Source organism: Ranitomeya variabilis, chromosome 4 (genome assembly GCF_051348905.1).
Source record: "Ranitomeya variabilis isolate aRanVar5 chromosome 4, aRanVar5.hap1, whole genome shotgun sequence".
NCBI classification, from domain to species: Eukaryota; Metazoa; Chordata; class Amphibia; order Anura; family Dendrobatidae; genus Ranitomeya; species Ranitomeya variabilis.
Window position 1 is genome coordinate 275,111,555 of NC_135235.1, and position 17,086 is coordinate 275,128,640.

Genomic DNA, 17,086 nt, shown 5'->3' on the forward strand with positions numbered 1-17,086 from the left:
TATTTCAGTTCTTCAATACCAAAACTGAAACTCATATATTATATAGAGTCGTTACAGACAGAGTGATCTATTTCAAGTTTTTATTTGTTAATGTTGATGATTATGGCTTACTGCCAATGAAAACCCAAAAGTCATTATCTCAGCAAGTCAGAATACTTAACAAAATGCACCTGCAAAGGCATCCTAAGCATTTAAAAAGGTCCCTTAAGTCTTTTTCAGTAGCTTCACAATCATGGGGAAGACTGCTGACCTGACAGATGTCCAGAAGGCAGTCATTGACACACTCCACAAGGAAAGTAAATTTTGCATTTCATTTGGAAATCAAGGTCCCAGACTCTGGAGAAAAAGTAGAGAGGCCACAATCCAAGCTGCTGGAGGTCTAGTGTGAAGTTTCCACAATCCGTGATGGTTTGGGGAGCCATATCATCTGCGGGTGTTATATCAAGACCAAATTCCCCACTACCAGGAAATTTTAGAGCACTTCATGCTTCCCTCTACCGACAAGCTTTTTAGAGATGGAAATGTCATTTTCCAGCAGGACTTGGCACCTGTCCACACTACCAAAAGTACCAATACCTGGTGTAAAAACAACAGTATCACTGTGCTTGATTGGCCAGCAAACTCGCCTGACCTTAACCCCATAGAGAATCTATGGAGTATTGTCAAGAGGAAGATGAGACACCAGACCCAACAATGCAGACGAGCTGAAGGCTGCAATCAAAGCAACTGGGGCTTCCATAACACCTCAGTAGTGATGAGCGAATATACTCGTTACTCAAGATTTCTCGAGCATGCCCGGGGGTCCTCCGAGTATTTTTTAGTGCTCGGAGTTTTAGTTTTTCTTGCCGCAGCTGAATGATTTACATCTGATAGCCAGCATAAGTACATGTGGGGGTTGCCTGTTTGCTAAGGAATCCCCACATGTACTTATGCTGGCTATCAGATGTAAATCATTCAGCTGTGGCAAGAAAAACTTAAACTCCGAGCACTTAAAAATACTGGGAGGACACCCGAGCGTGCTCAAGAAACCTCGAGTAACGAGTATATTTGCTTATCATTACACCTCAGCAGTGCCACAGGCTGATCGCCTCCATGCCACGCCACATTGATGCAGTAACTAATGCAAAAGGAGCCCCGACCAAGTACTGAGTGCATTTACTGAACATACATTTCAGTAGGACAACATTTTGGATTTTAAAATTGTTTTTCAAGCTGGTGTTATAAAGTATTCTAATTTACTGAGATAATGACTTTTGGGTTTTCATTGGCTGTAAGCCATAATCATCAACATTAACAGAAACAAACACTTGAAATAGATCACTATGTCTGTAATGACTCCATATGAGTTTCACTTTTTGTATTGCAGAACTGAAATAAATAAACTTTTTGATGATATTCTAATTTTGTGAGAAGCACCTGTATTATTAGGCAGACCCCACTAATAGACAGTGAAGACTTAATATTTTTTGCCTGAGAATAATGTCACAAAACCAAAAATATCCAAGTCTATAGACTCAAAACAAATGGTTGGATCGAAATCTGTTCTATTATGGCGCCAAAACACTAGGTTCCAAATTAACCGAAAATACAAATCTGTTTAACAAATTATAACTTTTATCAGACATGATTCCGTAATACTGCATCCAACCAAAGAAAAATTTCTAAGCATGCCTCATAAGTAAAAACTTTGATGACATTAAACCCAGTCATGCATGTGATCAGGATTAGCCCTTTATCGTTAAAAAAACAAACAAAAAACTAAATAAAATGGAAAAAAACTTTGGTAACATGTCTGCAGCAAATCCTCTCTTTAATCTCTTTAAGTCCACTGGTAAAATAACACATTTTGGTGGCAATTCAGTCTTTCCCTTCCAAATACAGGAATCCATCCAAAAACAGAAACAAAAAAAAACCTGCATCAAGGTTCCATGTAATGATAGAAATGTTAATACATAAATAAAAAGAAAAAAATGTTCAGTATAGATTTTCTTTAGTGGTCTGCTTCTGCAAATGATAAAAAGACTAAAAACTCCAAAAACTTGGTAGTACTGTACTTTGCCCTAAACTTTTTGGATCCTGAAGTTATCTCCAACTTAGTGAAAAAAACAACTTTTTTTCTGGAGGAAGAATCCCAGAAGTTATCAATGGTTCATTGGCTTATATCAAATTTTAGCTCATCAAAGGTAACTATAATGTTGCTGCAAATTCTTGTGCCTGTGGCTGATTTAAAAAAAAAATAACAAAAAAAACAGGCATTTTTTTTTTTAACGCAGAAATGCTGTAATGTGGAAGACCGAGTGAAAAAAAAAAAACATGAAGATGAATATTTCTGCCGTGACAAATGCTATTGGAAGCTCACAGAAAATGTTTACTTCAAATTTAATTTTCACGTTTATATTATTAAGTATTGCATTGAATTTTGCACTTTAAAAGTTAAGAAAAAAAATTAATTAAAAAAAAACGTATCTGTTCTTTCAAAAGGATTTCAAATACATACGAATCATTAAAGTTTTGTTTTTTCATAAATTGTATTATTGATCATCTTACAATTTTACAAAACAGATACCAGTCTTGAATTTTTACTTAAATTTCATGTATGAGGTTAGGTGACTTTTGGGGTCCTTATTTCCCCAAGTACTCAATAGCAAAAGTCATAGGCAAAGTTAAAAAAAAAAAGCAAAAAGAAACAAAAACAGAATCTCTCATTGGAGTCAAACGAAACGTTTGGAAGAATGATTTTTGTCTTTGACTGATCAAGTTACGTGATAAAACTAAAAAAAAAAAACTTCAATAAAATTTATTTTCAAATTATTAACAATTAAATTGTTAATAAATGAACTATAGTTTTAAAACAATGTTTATGTAATCCTAAAGACAATCTATTTTTGTGACTTTTTGATATAAAGAAGAAGAAAGCCTTCTTGATAACAAGTCTCCCTTTCTTCAGCCAGTGCTCTACTTAACTTTTCTTTTAACATTAATAGCTGTTCGGCCCATTCATAACGAATGAGATTGGTGTGACAACCCTCTCCCATAGAATAGTATACAAAATGTTCTCCATCACAGAGTTAAAGAAGTTGTCCCATAGATAAGTTACCTTTTCACCTAAATGGGGATTTACGCACTTAAGGACTAAGGACCATCAACATTTACAAGAACGGGAGTCTTAAATTTATGTCCCTTGTGTGAATGGTGCAGTAGTGAGCATGTGCGACCACTGCTCTATTTACCATGGTCGCACATGCTCATTACTGCTCTAGTCACACAGGGTACTTTGGCCACCCATTCTTTGGATTGGTGGGGTTTTTAATACCCAGACCCTCAGCAATCATACATTGATCATGTTGTATAAATGTTCTTTATAGAGCTACCCTTTGCATTGTTTTTTCTTCTTTCTGAATTTTAGAACTGTACGGTCTACAGTTTGTCAAGATGAACCAAGTTATGACCTTTTATTCTAATACCCATACAACTAATGCCTTTTTTATTTGGTTTCTCAGGAGACGTCATAGTGTGCACTTTTAGAATCTGGATCAGTCATTTGACAGCTATCATTCATTGCAAACCTCTTGTTTAGTCCTCCAAAAAGAGCATAGAAGATGGTATGGAATATTGATTTAGAAAATTAGGTCTTCTTTGTCCCCAGCAGGACCATCATCTTCTGGTTTTTTTTTAAGAAATCAGCTAAATGGTATCTCAAATTGATTAGTAGATAATATATACGTTACAGGTTGACATGTTTGATGGGACATCCACTCAGAAAACACAATACGCAACGAGACAACCAAACATGGATCCTGCACTTAGACACGGAAGCCAAGACGAGAGCCAACATAAAACCTTGATATGACAGTATGTGATATTGAGACGTCCCACGGTAGTAAGTACATCCTTTTATTTATATTCGCAAAATGTCTACTCTCATGTGATGAACAAAGGTAGTACATCTGTCATCTCAACGCCAGCATTTTATTTTAATTGTTTTACGTAACAAACACAAGCCAAAAAGCTAAATACCAACCAGATTCATAGCTTTCCCTCAAATTAAAAGCCATCAAAGTTGTCGTCTTTACTTTTGGTATAAAGTTAAAGGGGATCTTTGGGGATGATTTTAATAATCAGACTGGAGGTATGGCTGTATAGGTCAGAAAACAACAATAAAAATGACACCTGTCTTGTAGTAATCTGATGTGCCATTGCTGAGAAATTGAGCTTTGAAGCCACATGCAAATTAGCCAGGAAGACCATTTGAGGGCGTGTCATTATACTCTGAGTCAAGACACGCCCCTTACCTAATGCACTTCTAGACTAATTTGCATGTGGCTTTAAATCCTGCTTTCTCAGCAATGGCACATTGGATTACAACAAGACAGGTGTCATTTTTCTTGTTGTTCTACGATCTACACAGCCATTCTGCTTACCTGATTAATAAAATGGTCCTAACACAAGACCTTAAATAGAAATCCATCCAATATGCTTCCTACTTTTTCTACCTTCTTTTCTAGCATTTTGGGTATAGCTTATATACTAGAGAAGAGGATTTACAAGATTTTTTTAAAGGATCCATAAAATAATCAATGGTCTTATTATTACTATTGTTTTATAATAATATAATATTTTTAATACATTGCATTTTCCCTTCTTGGGAATGATATAATTATCTTATACCATAACTCAACATCCCTCAACAAAAGAAAATACAGCCCAGTGTACCATTTTCTTTCCACAAAACTGTAGAAACATGGTATAAATTTTGTACATAGCTTACAATGAGAAATTCATGCGTAGTTGCTCAGGATGACAACCAAGCCCATATTCTCTATTAAAGCACATAAATATCACAGCGGGTGGTCCCTAAATGGTGAAATGCTCTGGCGGACCAGAGGCAGTGATGCATCACTTAGACATCAATTCATTTGAATGGCTGCCATAAAATGCTACATTTCCCCTACTGCCATTCCCTAAGGTCCATAGGCAAACCGCTAACCGCCAGGGAAATTCACAGCCATGTTGTGAGGAGTGATAAAGGATTGCTGGAAGAATTGTCCCAAATGTTAAAAAAAAAAGTCCCCCTAGAAAAAAAAACTAGTATGATACATTTTAAATTTTTACACATTTTTTCCAACCCTAACTAGGGCTAGGGATAGACTTGGGGTTAGGGTTAGGGCTAAACCTAGGGTAGGGTTATTTGTAGGTTTAGGGATAGGATATTAATTAGCTAATAAAATGTAATAACAAATGTGAAAAAGAAAAAAAAATAGCGAGTGCCAAAGGGCAAACTATAATTACGTCAGTACTTTCTTAAAATATAATACATGTGCGTGGGGGTTTAGGGCTTCAACATTGAACTGGTGTAAAAGATTCGGGGCGGCTCTTGGCATGGAAAATTGGAAAATAGGTTACACAATACCTATTGTAATCACAGGACATACTACTAGGGAAGATATATAAAAACTGGTACAAAAGGTAAACTGGGGCAGTAACTTCTAGCAACCAACTAGATTCCATCTTTTAAAGAAAAAGAACATATAATTGTGACGTGACTGTCGCCAAAAATCCAAACCACTAAGCATATAGATGAATTAATATCACCCTAAACAATAAGCCAACACAGTCCGCTGTTATGTGTGTAACAAAAAAAAAAATTGTCATTATCTTAATATAGTGACACTTGGCTATGATTAGATAACAAGGTCATTTTCAGTAAGTTTCAACTACAGTTATAACTAAATACAAATGTGAAAAAAAATATATATACCGTATATATTTTTATAGCTATCTACTGTCTGTAGGTATCTTGTAACGAACGAGAGTAGCCGAACAGATTGATATATAACATTCTGGGAGGAGATACAGTGTAACTGTTATATTAAGCTGCTGATCACCGATTAGGACCGCCCACTGGACTCTTAAGCTCAAAATACATTTAAATACGTAACATACAAGTTTTAATAAATCTTATTCCACAATATTATATATCAATCTGCTCAGCTTCTTCTGCTTTATAACATGCTGCCTGCAGATCAGATACCATCTTAATTGTGATAACATTTAAAGAAGCAAATTAAAGTATCACTTAGGAAAGAAAAGATCTCTGATCAATAATAGATCTGTGGCCTAGGGTAAAGTAATACATATAGGATTTTGAAGCCTATGTATCTGCTACTAGCAACACAACAATCCGTTCTGTACAGAAAGTGATAGCTACATTCTAAAGCTTTATAACTATGATATCTATGCAAATTGTCTCTTCAGGAGAGGAAGAGGACTAAAACTCTAGTGCCACCTATTGGAAGGTAGCAATCCTACAAGTCAATGTTGACCCTTTAACGAGCCTTGTCACATGACTTAGGATAATGGCCAAACCAGAATCTCAATTTGCAGACACTGTGTTTCAGGGTGCTGCCCCTCATCAGGGCAAATTGAGATTCTGGTTTGGCTATTATCCTAAGTCATGTGACAAGGCTCGTTAAAGGGTCAACATTGACTTGTAGGATTGCTACCTTCCAATAGGTGGCACTAGAGTTCTAGTTCTCTTCCTCTCTGAAGAGACAATTTGCATATTTCCCAGAGAAGCACTGCGGTATTAAGTCTCCTCATCTCGGCATGCTTAGCATGTCAATCTCCGCAAGAAGAAACGATACTTCTTGGATAACTATGATATCGAAAATCTAATTTTAGCTCTGAAATCTGGACAGATATGATATTCAAAGAAAATAAGTGTCCTAAGATTTTACATACGTTTGTGCTAAAACATAAGGGACTGCAAAGTGGAAGACCAAAGACAGCAACTCAAGCAGAACACTGAGCCACAAGCATTGTATATATATCCGATAGGAACAGCGTTCCCCCCACAATTACACCCCGACGTGTCATCAAGAAAAACAACGGCAGACAGGAGAGGTGAGAGTTTCAAAAATAGTCAGCAGTTTTGCAGATTTGCATGGAATCTGAGAAATCTTCCAGTTTACTAATTATAATGCTACTTGTGTAGTATACTGAAATTTAAAGTGTTTTTATTCATCTTCATGAATTGATATTGTCGGAAAGTGCTTGTAAAATCTAGCACTTTTGCAATTTACTGCTTATTAAAATTTGCAACCGTTCTTGAGATATTAACACTTTTCTTTATAGCTTGTTGCCTAGGACACCAGACACCGTGTTTGAGGGATCATGTCCAGCTTCTAAACAGCGCTTACATGCTCAATAGTAAAGAAATTGAAAGAATAGTGGACATTTTGCTGTCTAGCAGAGGTGGTCGGTCTCCAAGGCGACGAGATTTAAACAAAAGAAAAGTGTCAGTATCTCAAGAACAGCTGAAAATTTTAACAAGCAATAAATTGCAAAAGTGATTGTATTTACAAGCACTTATCAAAATACACATTTCTGAAGATGGGGAAAAATCCCTTGAAGGAGAATCCAACCATGAGGAACTATACGTGTACTCCACAGAAACGGATATATCCATATTTTCTCTCTCCATAGGTAGTCTTGATGTTCTAAAAAGAAAAAGTGCCATGCCACTTAATTACAGGCCAAGAGGATAACCCATTGCCCACAAGAAGCCCATAAAGTTGACAAGAAGTTGACAAGAAGAGCGACTCCTTTTCGTACAGTCGTTGACTCCTGTCTCCGTGACATGGAATAAGGAGGCTATGAATGGGGCAGAAGAATAATCGGGCCTGCTCAATACTGGAAGCGATGTCAAAACTACTGATTATTTTCGCCTTTGTCACAGTGACAATCCATCCGCACACAACTGCTGTGGTGCTTTCAGTGTATACTTACATTTGTTTGCGCAAACAAATGGCGGCCATTGAAGGACACCAAGCTCATATCGCTCCATTCTCAGTCCAGCGTTCAGACACCAGCTTTCCCCTCCTAAGACCCAGTGATGATGTCACTGCACACTGATTTTATGTCATTGGACAGACCCAGCTATGATGTCACTGTACGCTGCCTTACAGTCAGTGGTACTCGGCACATAATCGAAGCCTCAGGAAGGCATCGGATGCAAGTCCTCATTGCTCTCTATACATAATGCACATAGACCTAGAAACTGGTACTGGGAGCATGGTGGTCCTGGAGGTGGTGCTAAAGCACCTCTGAAAGTAGTCTGGAGTTTAGTATTAAGATCCCTTTAACATCCCCATTACACCACTAACCGATGGCCAGTAGAGCTGATGGACCCCAGAGGGCTTCTCAGAAAATAAGCAAACCAGTGCCATAAGGGGGCACCCTATTACTCCATGTAATGACCGGGCCTCTGTGACATTTTAGGACCTCCAAACCACCACCTGCCTGTTTTCCAGGTCCCAAATAGGTTAACAATTATGCCCTTATATTTTTTGACCAATGGAGGCATAATCTAAAAAAACAGTCTGAAAACTACAGATCTATATTCTAAGTACATGTAAAGAGTCATAGGGGTGGTGCCGCTACTCGAGAGTCAAGCTTACCGAGTTCTCCTTAACTGGTGTCCAAAAGGTTACAACGTGTTAAAACAAGCCATTTAGATGGGCAGTGAAGCAAGATGTGTAGCCTCAACTCTGCGCATGAACCTGATGCCATCACAGCTTGCCATAAGCCATAAGATCGGCCCCACGTGACTTTTCTGAGTAGCATATCCACCACCATAACTCTTTACGGGTCATTAAAATGTACTGGACACTGCTTTAAGGTTCCTTCTGTATCATTCAGACTATATAAGCTTTAATTATTACCGTCCTGGATAACAGGTAGTCGGTACTTTTAAGATAAATTTCCCCAGAACACGTGGCTTTTAAAGAGGATCTTTCAAGGGATTTTATAAATTTAAACCAAGTATCTCATCCAATTGGTGCTGTTCCGCTGATTCTGGAACAGTTTTAACTTTTTTCTGTGCCACTTTGTTCCTAATTTATGTACCCCTATAATTAAGATAGAGATATTCCCTTCAACTAACTGGTCGTGTTCCGCAGAAATTCTCTGTGGGAGGGGCCATGTTTTGATTGGCCAGAGGGGCCATAGCATACGCCCACGGAGAAGTTCCGTGTGCCCAGTTGGTTGAAGGGAAAATATGCACTTTTTTTTTTTTTTTTTTACAGGGGAATAACTTTGAAACTGAGGGTCACAGAAAAAAAAGAAAAACTGTTCTAGAATCAGTGGAGGAACAGGATTTGGAGGAGATAATGAGTATAAATTGAAAACATCCAGTGAAAGATCCCCTTTAAGTAATCTGTTTTGATTTCATGCCACTTAATAGTTATATCCACTACTACACTGATGACTAACGTGTTGTATGTGGTCCAATCTTGTACCTTCCTGTAAAAACACTGCCTGGACTTTTAGAAAAAAAACCTGTGAGTCTTACTTTGTCTAAACCCACATCATGATTAACAGGTCTCCTGTATGAACTGAGCGCTGTCAGTCAACATTGTGTAGGAGGAGCAAGCAGTACTCACAGGCTTTTCATTGCAAGTAACAGAGTAAATAAAGTGTGACAAAATAATATATTTTTAATAACATCCCAACGTTCCCGAGGCCGTACTAATAACAATATCCAAAAGTTAAATTTTCTCATAATTATTTAATCTCCCAAACCAGTTGCCATCCAGTGACATCATAAGCCAGAAGTCCAGTGACATCACAAATCAGCGCCCCATGGAAAATAATCAAAATAGTCGTACCTTCTCCTCTTCGCTGATGTTGCGCGTGGCGGTCCTCCAAGTGATGCTGGGCAGAGGATCTCCCGATGCCTCGCAGGTCAGGGTGATCTCATTATCCAGCTCCACGGCAGTCTTGTTTTCAACATAGGTAATCTTAGGTTTTGCTAAAAGTGACAGGGAATACACTTTAAGTGCAAGACAAAGATTTGCAAATTTGACGATGGTGAATGGTTTGGAATAATTGTTTGAACGGTCACATTATAAAAGCAGACAGGAAAGAGACAGGAAAATTGGAGAGACAAATGATACAGATTGAAATCAACGTAATTGTACAGTCCTGAAGTGGCAGCCATAAGAGGCATATTGAGAGGTTTTTGGTCCTGTTACTGGCCTGCGGCTTAGGTTGTAGATAAATTATTGAATAATTATTTTAATCTTTAATTGGGTTGTCTCTCCTTGAAAAAATAGCAATTTACCACTCAATAAAAAGGGATTTTTTAAAGGGAATCTGTCAGTTGGATCAACCCTCTTAAGCCGTCTATATCGGCATGTAGGCAATAGAAAGCTGAATGAAATAATACCGTGATATCTGTCATCCGATATCTTACTCTAGAAAAAGCCACATTTTTCTTAATATGGAAATGAGCTGTTAAGATCTATGGGCCAGACATAGATCTTACCTGAGAATCTGCCTCCAGAGCTTATTGTAAATGAAAGGGGTCGTAATCTAACGTACTCTATAGAGACCCCCTGAGGAACTTCAAACCGGTCATACGATTTTGAAACCTGACAGGTCATTCGGCTTACCGAACCACACACAAGAATTTATGTGTTTTAAATGGGGAGAGGGAAGTAATCTGATTTCAGACATCTCTGTCAAAATACAGGGATCTTCAGGAGCAAAAACTGTTGCAGTTTGTCAGTGATTTGAGACTAGGACAGAAGTTCAGCATCCAACAAGACAATGACTCAAATCATACTGCCAAAGCAACACTCGAGTGGTTAAAGAGGAAACATGTAAATGTTTTGGAGTGGCAGAGTCACAGCCCAGACCTTAATTCAATGGAGAATCTGTGGTCAGACATGAAGATTGCTGTTCACCAGAGGAAACCTTCAAACTTGAAGGAGCTAGAGAAGTTTGGCCTTGAGGAATGGGCAAAAATCCCAGTGGCCAGAAGTGGAAAGCTCATAGAGACTTATCCAAAGTGACTTACAGCTTTAATTGCCGCAAAAGGAGGCTCCATAAAGTACTGACTTTAAAGAGGTGAATAGTTATGCACACTGAAGCTTTCAGTTATTTTGTCCTATTTGCTTCACAATAATAAGAAAACCAAATATTCACAGCTGAATGCATGAAAACCAAATATTCACAGTTGTAGGAATGAAAACCAAATGTTTACAGCTGTAGGCATGTTTTTTACATGAAATTATGCAAATCTTCAAAAAAACAGTGAAATTCCAGGTTGCGAGGTAGCAAAACACAAAAAATGCCAAGGGTGGTGAATACTTTGGCAAGCCACTGTACATGCCATATTATAAATAGCACCACCAACATTACGCGGCTGATGCACTACATGGGTGGTGTACCCCTGCACTCTACGCTATTTCCATACTGCCGCCATTCTCAATCACTCTGATGTCAGCTACTGCTACATCTGAATTCACCAACTCCAGCTCGTCACTGGCACTGATTTCCCAGTAGACTGATATGCCCTCACCGTAGACCTTGAGAAGAATGGTGGCCTCGCTGTCACCGGCTTTATTCTCGGCGATACAATTATATTCGGCCTCGTCATCTTTTTCGATTCCATGGATGGTCATCTCTGACATCTCATCAGTGAAGGAGTATTTGTCATCTCCATCTTCTATGGTTTCTCCTCTCCTGTGGCAGAAAAATAAAAACAAAGTTACTACGAAGGATAAAACTTATTAACCCCTTCATGACCTTGCCGTTTTTTGCAATTCTGACCAGTGTCCCTTTATGAGGTAATAACTCAGGAACGCTTCAACGGATCCTAGCGATTCTGAGATTGTTTTTTCGTGACATATTGGGCTTCATGTTAGTGGTAAATTTAGGTCGATAATTTCTGAGTTTTTTTGTGAAAAAAAACGGAAATTTGGCAAAAATTTTGAAAATTTTGCAATTTTCACATTTTGAATTTTTATTCTGTTAAACCAGAGAGTTATGTGACACAAAATAGTTAATAAATAACATTTCCCACATGTCTACTTTACATCAGCACAATTTTGGAAACAATTTTTTTTTTGCTAGGAAGTTATAAGGGTTAAAATTTGACCAGTGATTTCTCATTTTTACAACAAAATTTACAAAACCATTTTTTTTAGGGACCACCTCACATTTGAAGTCAGTTTGAGGGTTCTATATGGCTGAAAATACCCAAAAGTGACACCATTCTAAAAACTGCACCCCTCAAGGTGCTCAAAACCACATTCAAGAAGTTTATTAACCCTTCGGGTGTTTCACAGCAGCAGAAGCAACATGGACATTTAACTTTTTAGTCACAAAAATGATCTTTTAGCGAAAATTTTTTTATTTTCCCAAGGGTAAAAGGAGAAACTGGACCACGAACGTTGTTGTCCAATTTATCCTGAGTAGGCTGATACCTCATATGTGGGGGTAAACCACTGTTTGGGCGCACGGCAGGGCTCGGAAGGGAAGGAGCGCCATTTGACTTTTTCAATGAAAAATTGGCTCCAATCTTTAGCGGACACCATGTCGCGTTTGGAGAGCCCCCGTGTGCCTAAACATTGGAGCTCCCCCACAAGTGACCCCATTTTGGAAACTAGACCCCCAAGGGAACTTATCTAGATGTGTGGTGAGCACTTTGAACCCCCAAGTGCTTCACAAAAGTTTATAACGCAGAGCCGTGAAAATAATAAATGTGTTTCCTTTCTTCAAAAATATTTTTTTAGCCCAGAATTTTTATTTTTGCAAGGGTAACAGGAGAAATTGGACCCCAAAATTTGTTGTCCAGTTTCTCCGGAGTACGCTGATACCCCATATGTGGGGGTAAACCACTGTTTGGGCACATGCCGGGGCTCGGAAGGGAAGTAGTGACGTTTTGGAATGCAGACTTTGATGGGATGGTCTGCGGGCGTCACGTTGCATTTGCAGAGCCCCTGATGTGCCTAAACAGTAGAAACACCCCACAAGTGACCCCATTTTGGAAACTAGACCCCCCAAGGAACTTATCTAGATGTGTGATGAGCACGTTCAACCCCCAAGTGCTTCACAGAAGTTTACAACGCAGAGCCGTGAAAATAAAAAATCATTTTTCTTTCCTCAAAAAAGATGTTTTAGCAAGCAATTTTTTATTTTCACAAGGGTAACAGGAGAAATTGGGCCCCAATGTTTGTTGCCCAGTTTGTTGTGAGTACAGTGATACCCCAAATGTGGGGGTAAACCACTGTTTGGGCGCACGTCGGGGCTTGGAAGGGAGGGAGCACCATTTGACTTTTTGAATGCAAGATTGGCTGGAATCAATGGTGGCACCATGTTGCATTTGGAGACCCCTGATGTGCCTAAACAGTGGAAACCCCTCAATTCTAACTTCAACACTAACCCCAACACACCCCTAATCCTAATCCCAACTGTAGCCATAACCCTAATCCCAACCCTAACCCCAACACACCCCTAACCACAACCCTAACCCCAACACACCCGTAACCCTAATTCCAACCCTAACTGTTATGACCCCAATGGCGAGGGTCTCAGAGGAACGTGGAAGTCTGCAGAATACAAAAATCCAGCTCATAGGGCAGTGGTAGCTGGGTTGACCATATATCTACTCCTAACGCCAACACTAGAAGTAGCCGGGGATCATTCCTACGTTGATTCTAGATGACACGCTCCAGCCGGAGAATCTAGCTACCCCTAGTAGAGGAAAACAAAAGACCTTTCTTGCCTCCAGAGAAGGGGACCCCAAAGCTGGATAGAAGCCCCCCACAAATAATAACGGTGAGGTAAGAGGAAATGACAAACACAGAAATGAACCAGGTTTAGCACAGAGAGGCCCGCTAACTGATAGCAGAATAAAGAAAGGTAACTTATATGGTCAACAAAAACCCTATCAAAATCCACACTGGAAATTCAAGAACCCCCGAACCGTCTAACGGTCCGGGGGGAGAACACCAGCCCCCTAGAGCTTCCAGCAAAGGTCAGGATATATATTTGGAACAAGCTGGACAAAAATACAAAACCAAAACAAAATAGCAAAAAGCAAAAAGCGGACTTAGCTGATATAACTGGAACCAGGATCAGTAGACAAGAGCACAGCAGACTAGCTCTGATAACTACGTTGCCAGGCATTGAACTGAAGGTCCAGGGAGCTTAAATAGCAACACCCTTAACTAACGACCCAGGTGCGGATAAAAGGAATGACAGAAAAACCAGAGTCAAAAAACTAGTAACCACTAGAGGGAGCAAAAAGTAAATTCACAACAGTACCCCCCCCTTAGTGAGGGGTCACCGAACCCTCACCACGACCACCAGGGCGATCAGGATGAGCGGCATGAAAGGCACGAACTAAATCGGCCGCATGAACATCAGAGGCGACCACCCAGGAATTATCCTCCTGACCATAGCCCTTCCACTTGACCAGGTACTGAAGCCTCCGCCTGGAGAGGCGAGAATCCAAGATCTTCTCCACCACGTACTCCAACTCGCCCTCAACCAACGCCGGAGCAGGAGGCTCAGCAGAAGGAACTATAGGCACAATGTACCGCCGCAACAAGGACCTATGAAATACATTGTGAATAGCAAATGACACAGGAAGATCCAGACGAAAAGATACAGGATTAAGGATTTCCAATATCTTGTAAGGCCCAATAAAACGAGGTTTAAATTTGGGAGAGGAGACCTTCATAGGAACAAAGCGGGAAGAAAGCCATACCAAATCCCCAACGCGTAGTCGGGGACCCACACCGCGGCGGCGGTTGGCAAAGCGCTGAGCCCTCTCCTGTGACAACTTCAAGTTGTCCACCACATGATTCCAGATCCGCTGCAACCTATCCACCACAGAATCCACCCCAGGACAGTCAGAAGGCTCCACATGACCCGAAGAAAAGCGAGGATGGAAACCAGAGTTGCAGAAAAAAGGCGAAACCAAGGTGGCGGAACTAGCCCGATTATTAAGGGCAAACTCAGCCAACGGCAAGAATGTCACCCAATCGTCCTGATCAGCAGAGACAAAACACCTCAAATAAGCCTCCAAAGTCTGATTGGTTCGCTCCGTCTGTCCATTAGTCTGAGGATGGAAAGCAGACGAAAACGACAAATCAATGCCCATCCTACTACAAAAGGATCGCCAGAATCTGGAAACGAACTGGGATCCTCTGTCTGACACAATATTCTCAGGGATGCCGTGCAAACGAACCACGTTCTGGAAAAACACAGGAACCAGATCGGAAGAGGAAGGCAGTTTAGGCAAAGGAACCAAATGGACCATCTTTGAGAAGCGATCACATATCACCCAGATAACGGACATGCCCTGGGATAGCGGAAGATCAGAAATGAAATCCATGGAGATATGTGTCCAAGGTCTCTTCGGGACAGGCAAGGGCAAGAGCAAACCGCTGGCACGAGAACAGCAAGGCTTAGCTCGAGCACAAGTCCCACAGGACTGCACAAATGACCGCACATCCCTTGACAAGGAAGGCCACCAAAAGGACCTGGCCACCAGATCTCTGGTGCCAAAAATTCCCGGGTGACCTGCCAACACCGAGGAATGAACCTCGGAAATGACTCTGCTGGTCCACTTATCCGGGACAAACAGTCTGTCAGGTGGACAAGACTCAGGCCTATCAGCCTGAAATCTCTGCAACACACGTCGCAGATCCGGAGAAATAGCTGACAAGATAACTCCATCTTTAAGAATACCAACAGGATCAGCGACTCCAGGAGCATCAGGCACAAAGCTCCTAGAAAGAGCATCGGCCTTCACATTCTTTGAACCTGGTAAATACGAGACAACAAAATCAAAGCGGGAGAAAAACAATGACCAGCGGGCCTGTCTCGGATTAAGGCGTTTAGCAGACTCGAGATACATCAGATTTTTGTGATCAGTCAAGACCACCACACGATGCTTAGCACCCTCGAGCCAATGACGCCACTCCTCAAATGCCCATTTCATGGCCAACAACTCCCGATTGCCCACATCATAATTTCGCTCGGCAGGCGAAAACTTCCTAGAGAAAAAGGCACAAGGTTTCATCAGGGCAGTTTCTAGCCCAAAAATGACACAGGGCGAGAGTAGGAAATTTCTCCCCCCCCCCCCCCCCCCCCGGCACCGAAAATAATAAACATTATTTTTGTGGGCTTGAGTAATAAATAGAGAGCAGGCTTGTATCTTCCCTTTTTTTAATAAATTATAATTTGCCTTTAACTTATATAGAACTTGGGGAAAAGGGACAAGTATGCTAATTATTAACGGTGAGAACAAAGTTGTAGGTAAATAATATCTATTAATTATTTTGGAAACAGATCCTAAAAATTGTAGGTTGCAGATTTATGAGAAACTGACTCTTCTAGATTTAGCCGCTGCAAAAGCATTAATAGCTTCCGAATAATTCAGCTTTTCTGCCAGTTCATTTTCTAATTCCAGGTCACATTTACTAATCTCTTCTAAAAGGAGATTGGCGAGACTTTCCCCAGATGTATCAGTAGCAGGACGATAGCCAATAAAATGTTCCTTTATTGCTACGTGATCATCATCTATATCAACAAATCTTAAGGTGTATGACAACTGTTCAGTGTGACCTGCATCTTGTGTGCAGTCCAACATTATTGAAAAATACTTAGATCTTTTGGCTTTTTCTAGAATACATTTCTTCACCTGAGAGGCCATCAAGCAGATAATTTCATTTTGAATTAAATTTCCACAGTAATGTGTATGGATTTCCTGGGAAGTAATTCGTTTTAAATGATCTCTCATTACTGGTTCAAATTTTCCAAGAAGCTCTATAAGCCCAAGGAAATGTCCATTATTTGGTGTAAACAATGTATTTGACGATCCTCGAAAAGCTAAATTATTGGTTGCCAGGTATACAGTTACTGCCATAACTCTTTCCAACACTTCTCGCCTGGGTGAGGATGCCACCAGACTGCCAAAGATGAGGTAAGTCAGCTGGGCCCCCTCCCGGGTTTCATGCTGTGGGGCATGCCAAATCAGCATGCCCCAAGGGTGGTTGGGGGGGGGGGCAGGTGTGGGGGTCCCCATCCAAAAAAAAAGGCTAGCCCAACCCATCCCATCCCTCAGACCCCCTCACCTGTTCAGTGTGTCAGTGCCCTCTGCCCTCTGAGTCTGAGCGCGCTCAGACTGCTAAATGGGGCTGCTGGGAAGGGAAGGACTAATCCATAGGCAGGGGGTGGGCATTTTTGCTATACTGCTACCACTGTCAGACTAGACTGCAGCCTGTCC

At 40.4% G+C, this 17,086-nt stretch overlaps 1 protein-coding gene across 7 annotated transcripts in view; it reads right to left on the reverse strand.

Annotated features, from left to right (window-relative positions):
• NCAM1 (neural cell adhesion molecule 1) overlaps nucleotides 1-17,086 on the reverse strand; it is a 410,078-nt gene that overhangs the window by 98,801 nt on the left and 294,191 nt on the right. For all 7 annotated transcript variants that reach the window (XM_077249984.1, XM_077249980.1, XM_077249981.1 and 4 more), the window contains exons 7-8: nucleotides 11,366-11,529; nucleotides 9,669-9,811 (exon numbers count right to left, since the gene is read on the reverse strand). In XM_077249984.1, coding sequence (XP_077106099.1) covers nucleotides 9,669-9,811; nucleotides 11,366-11,529 — 307 coding nt within the window. The remainder of the gene's footprint in view (nucleotides 1-9,668; nucleotides 9,812-11,365; nucleotides 11,530-17,086) is intronic.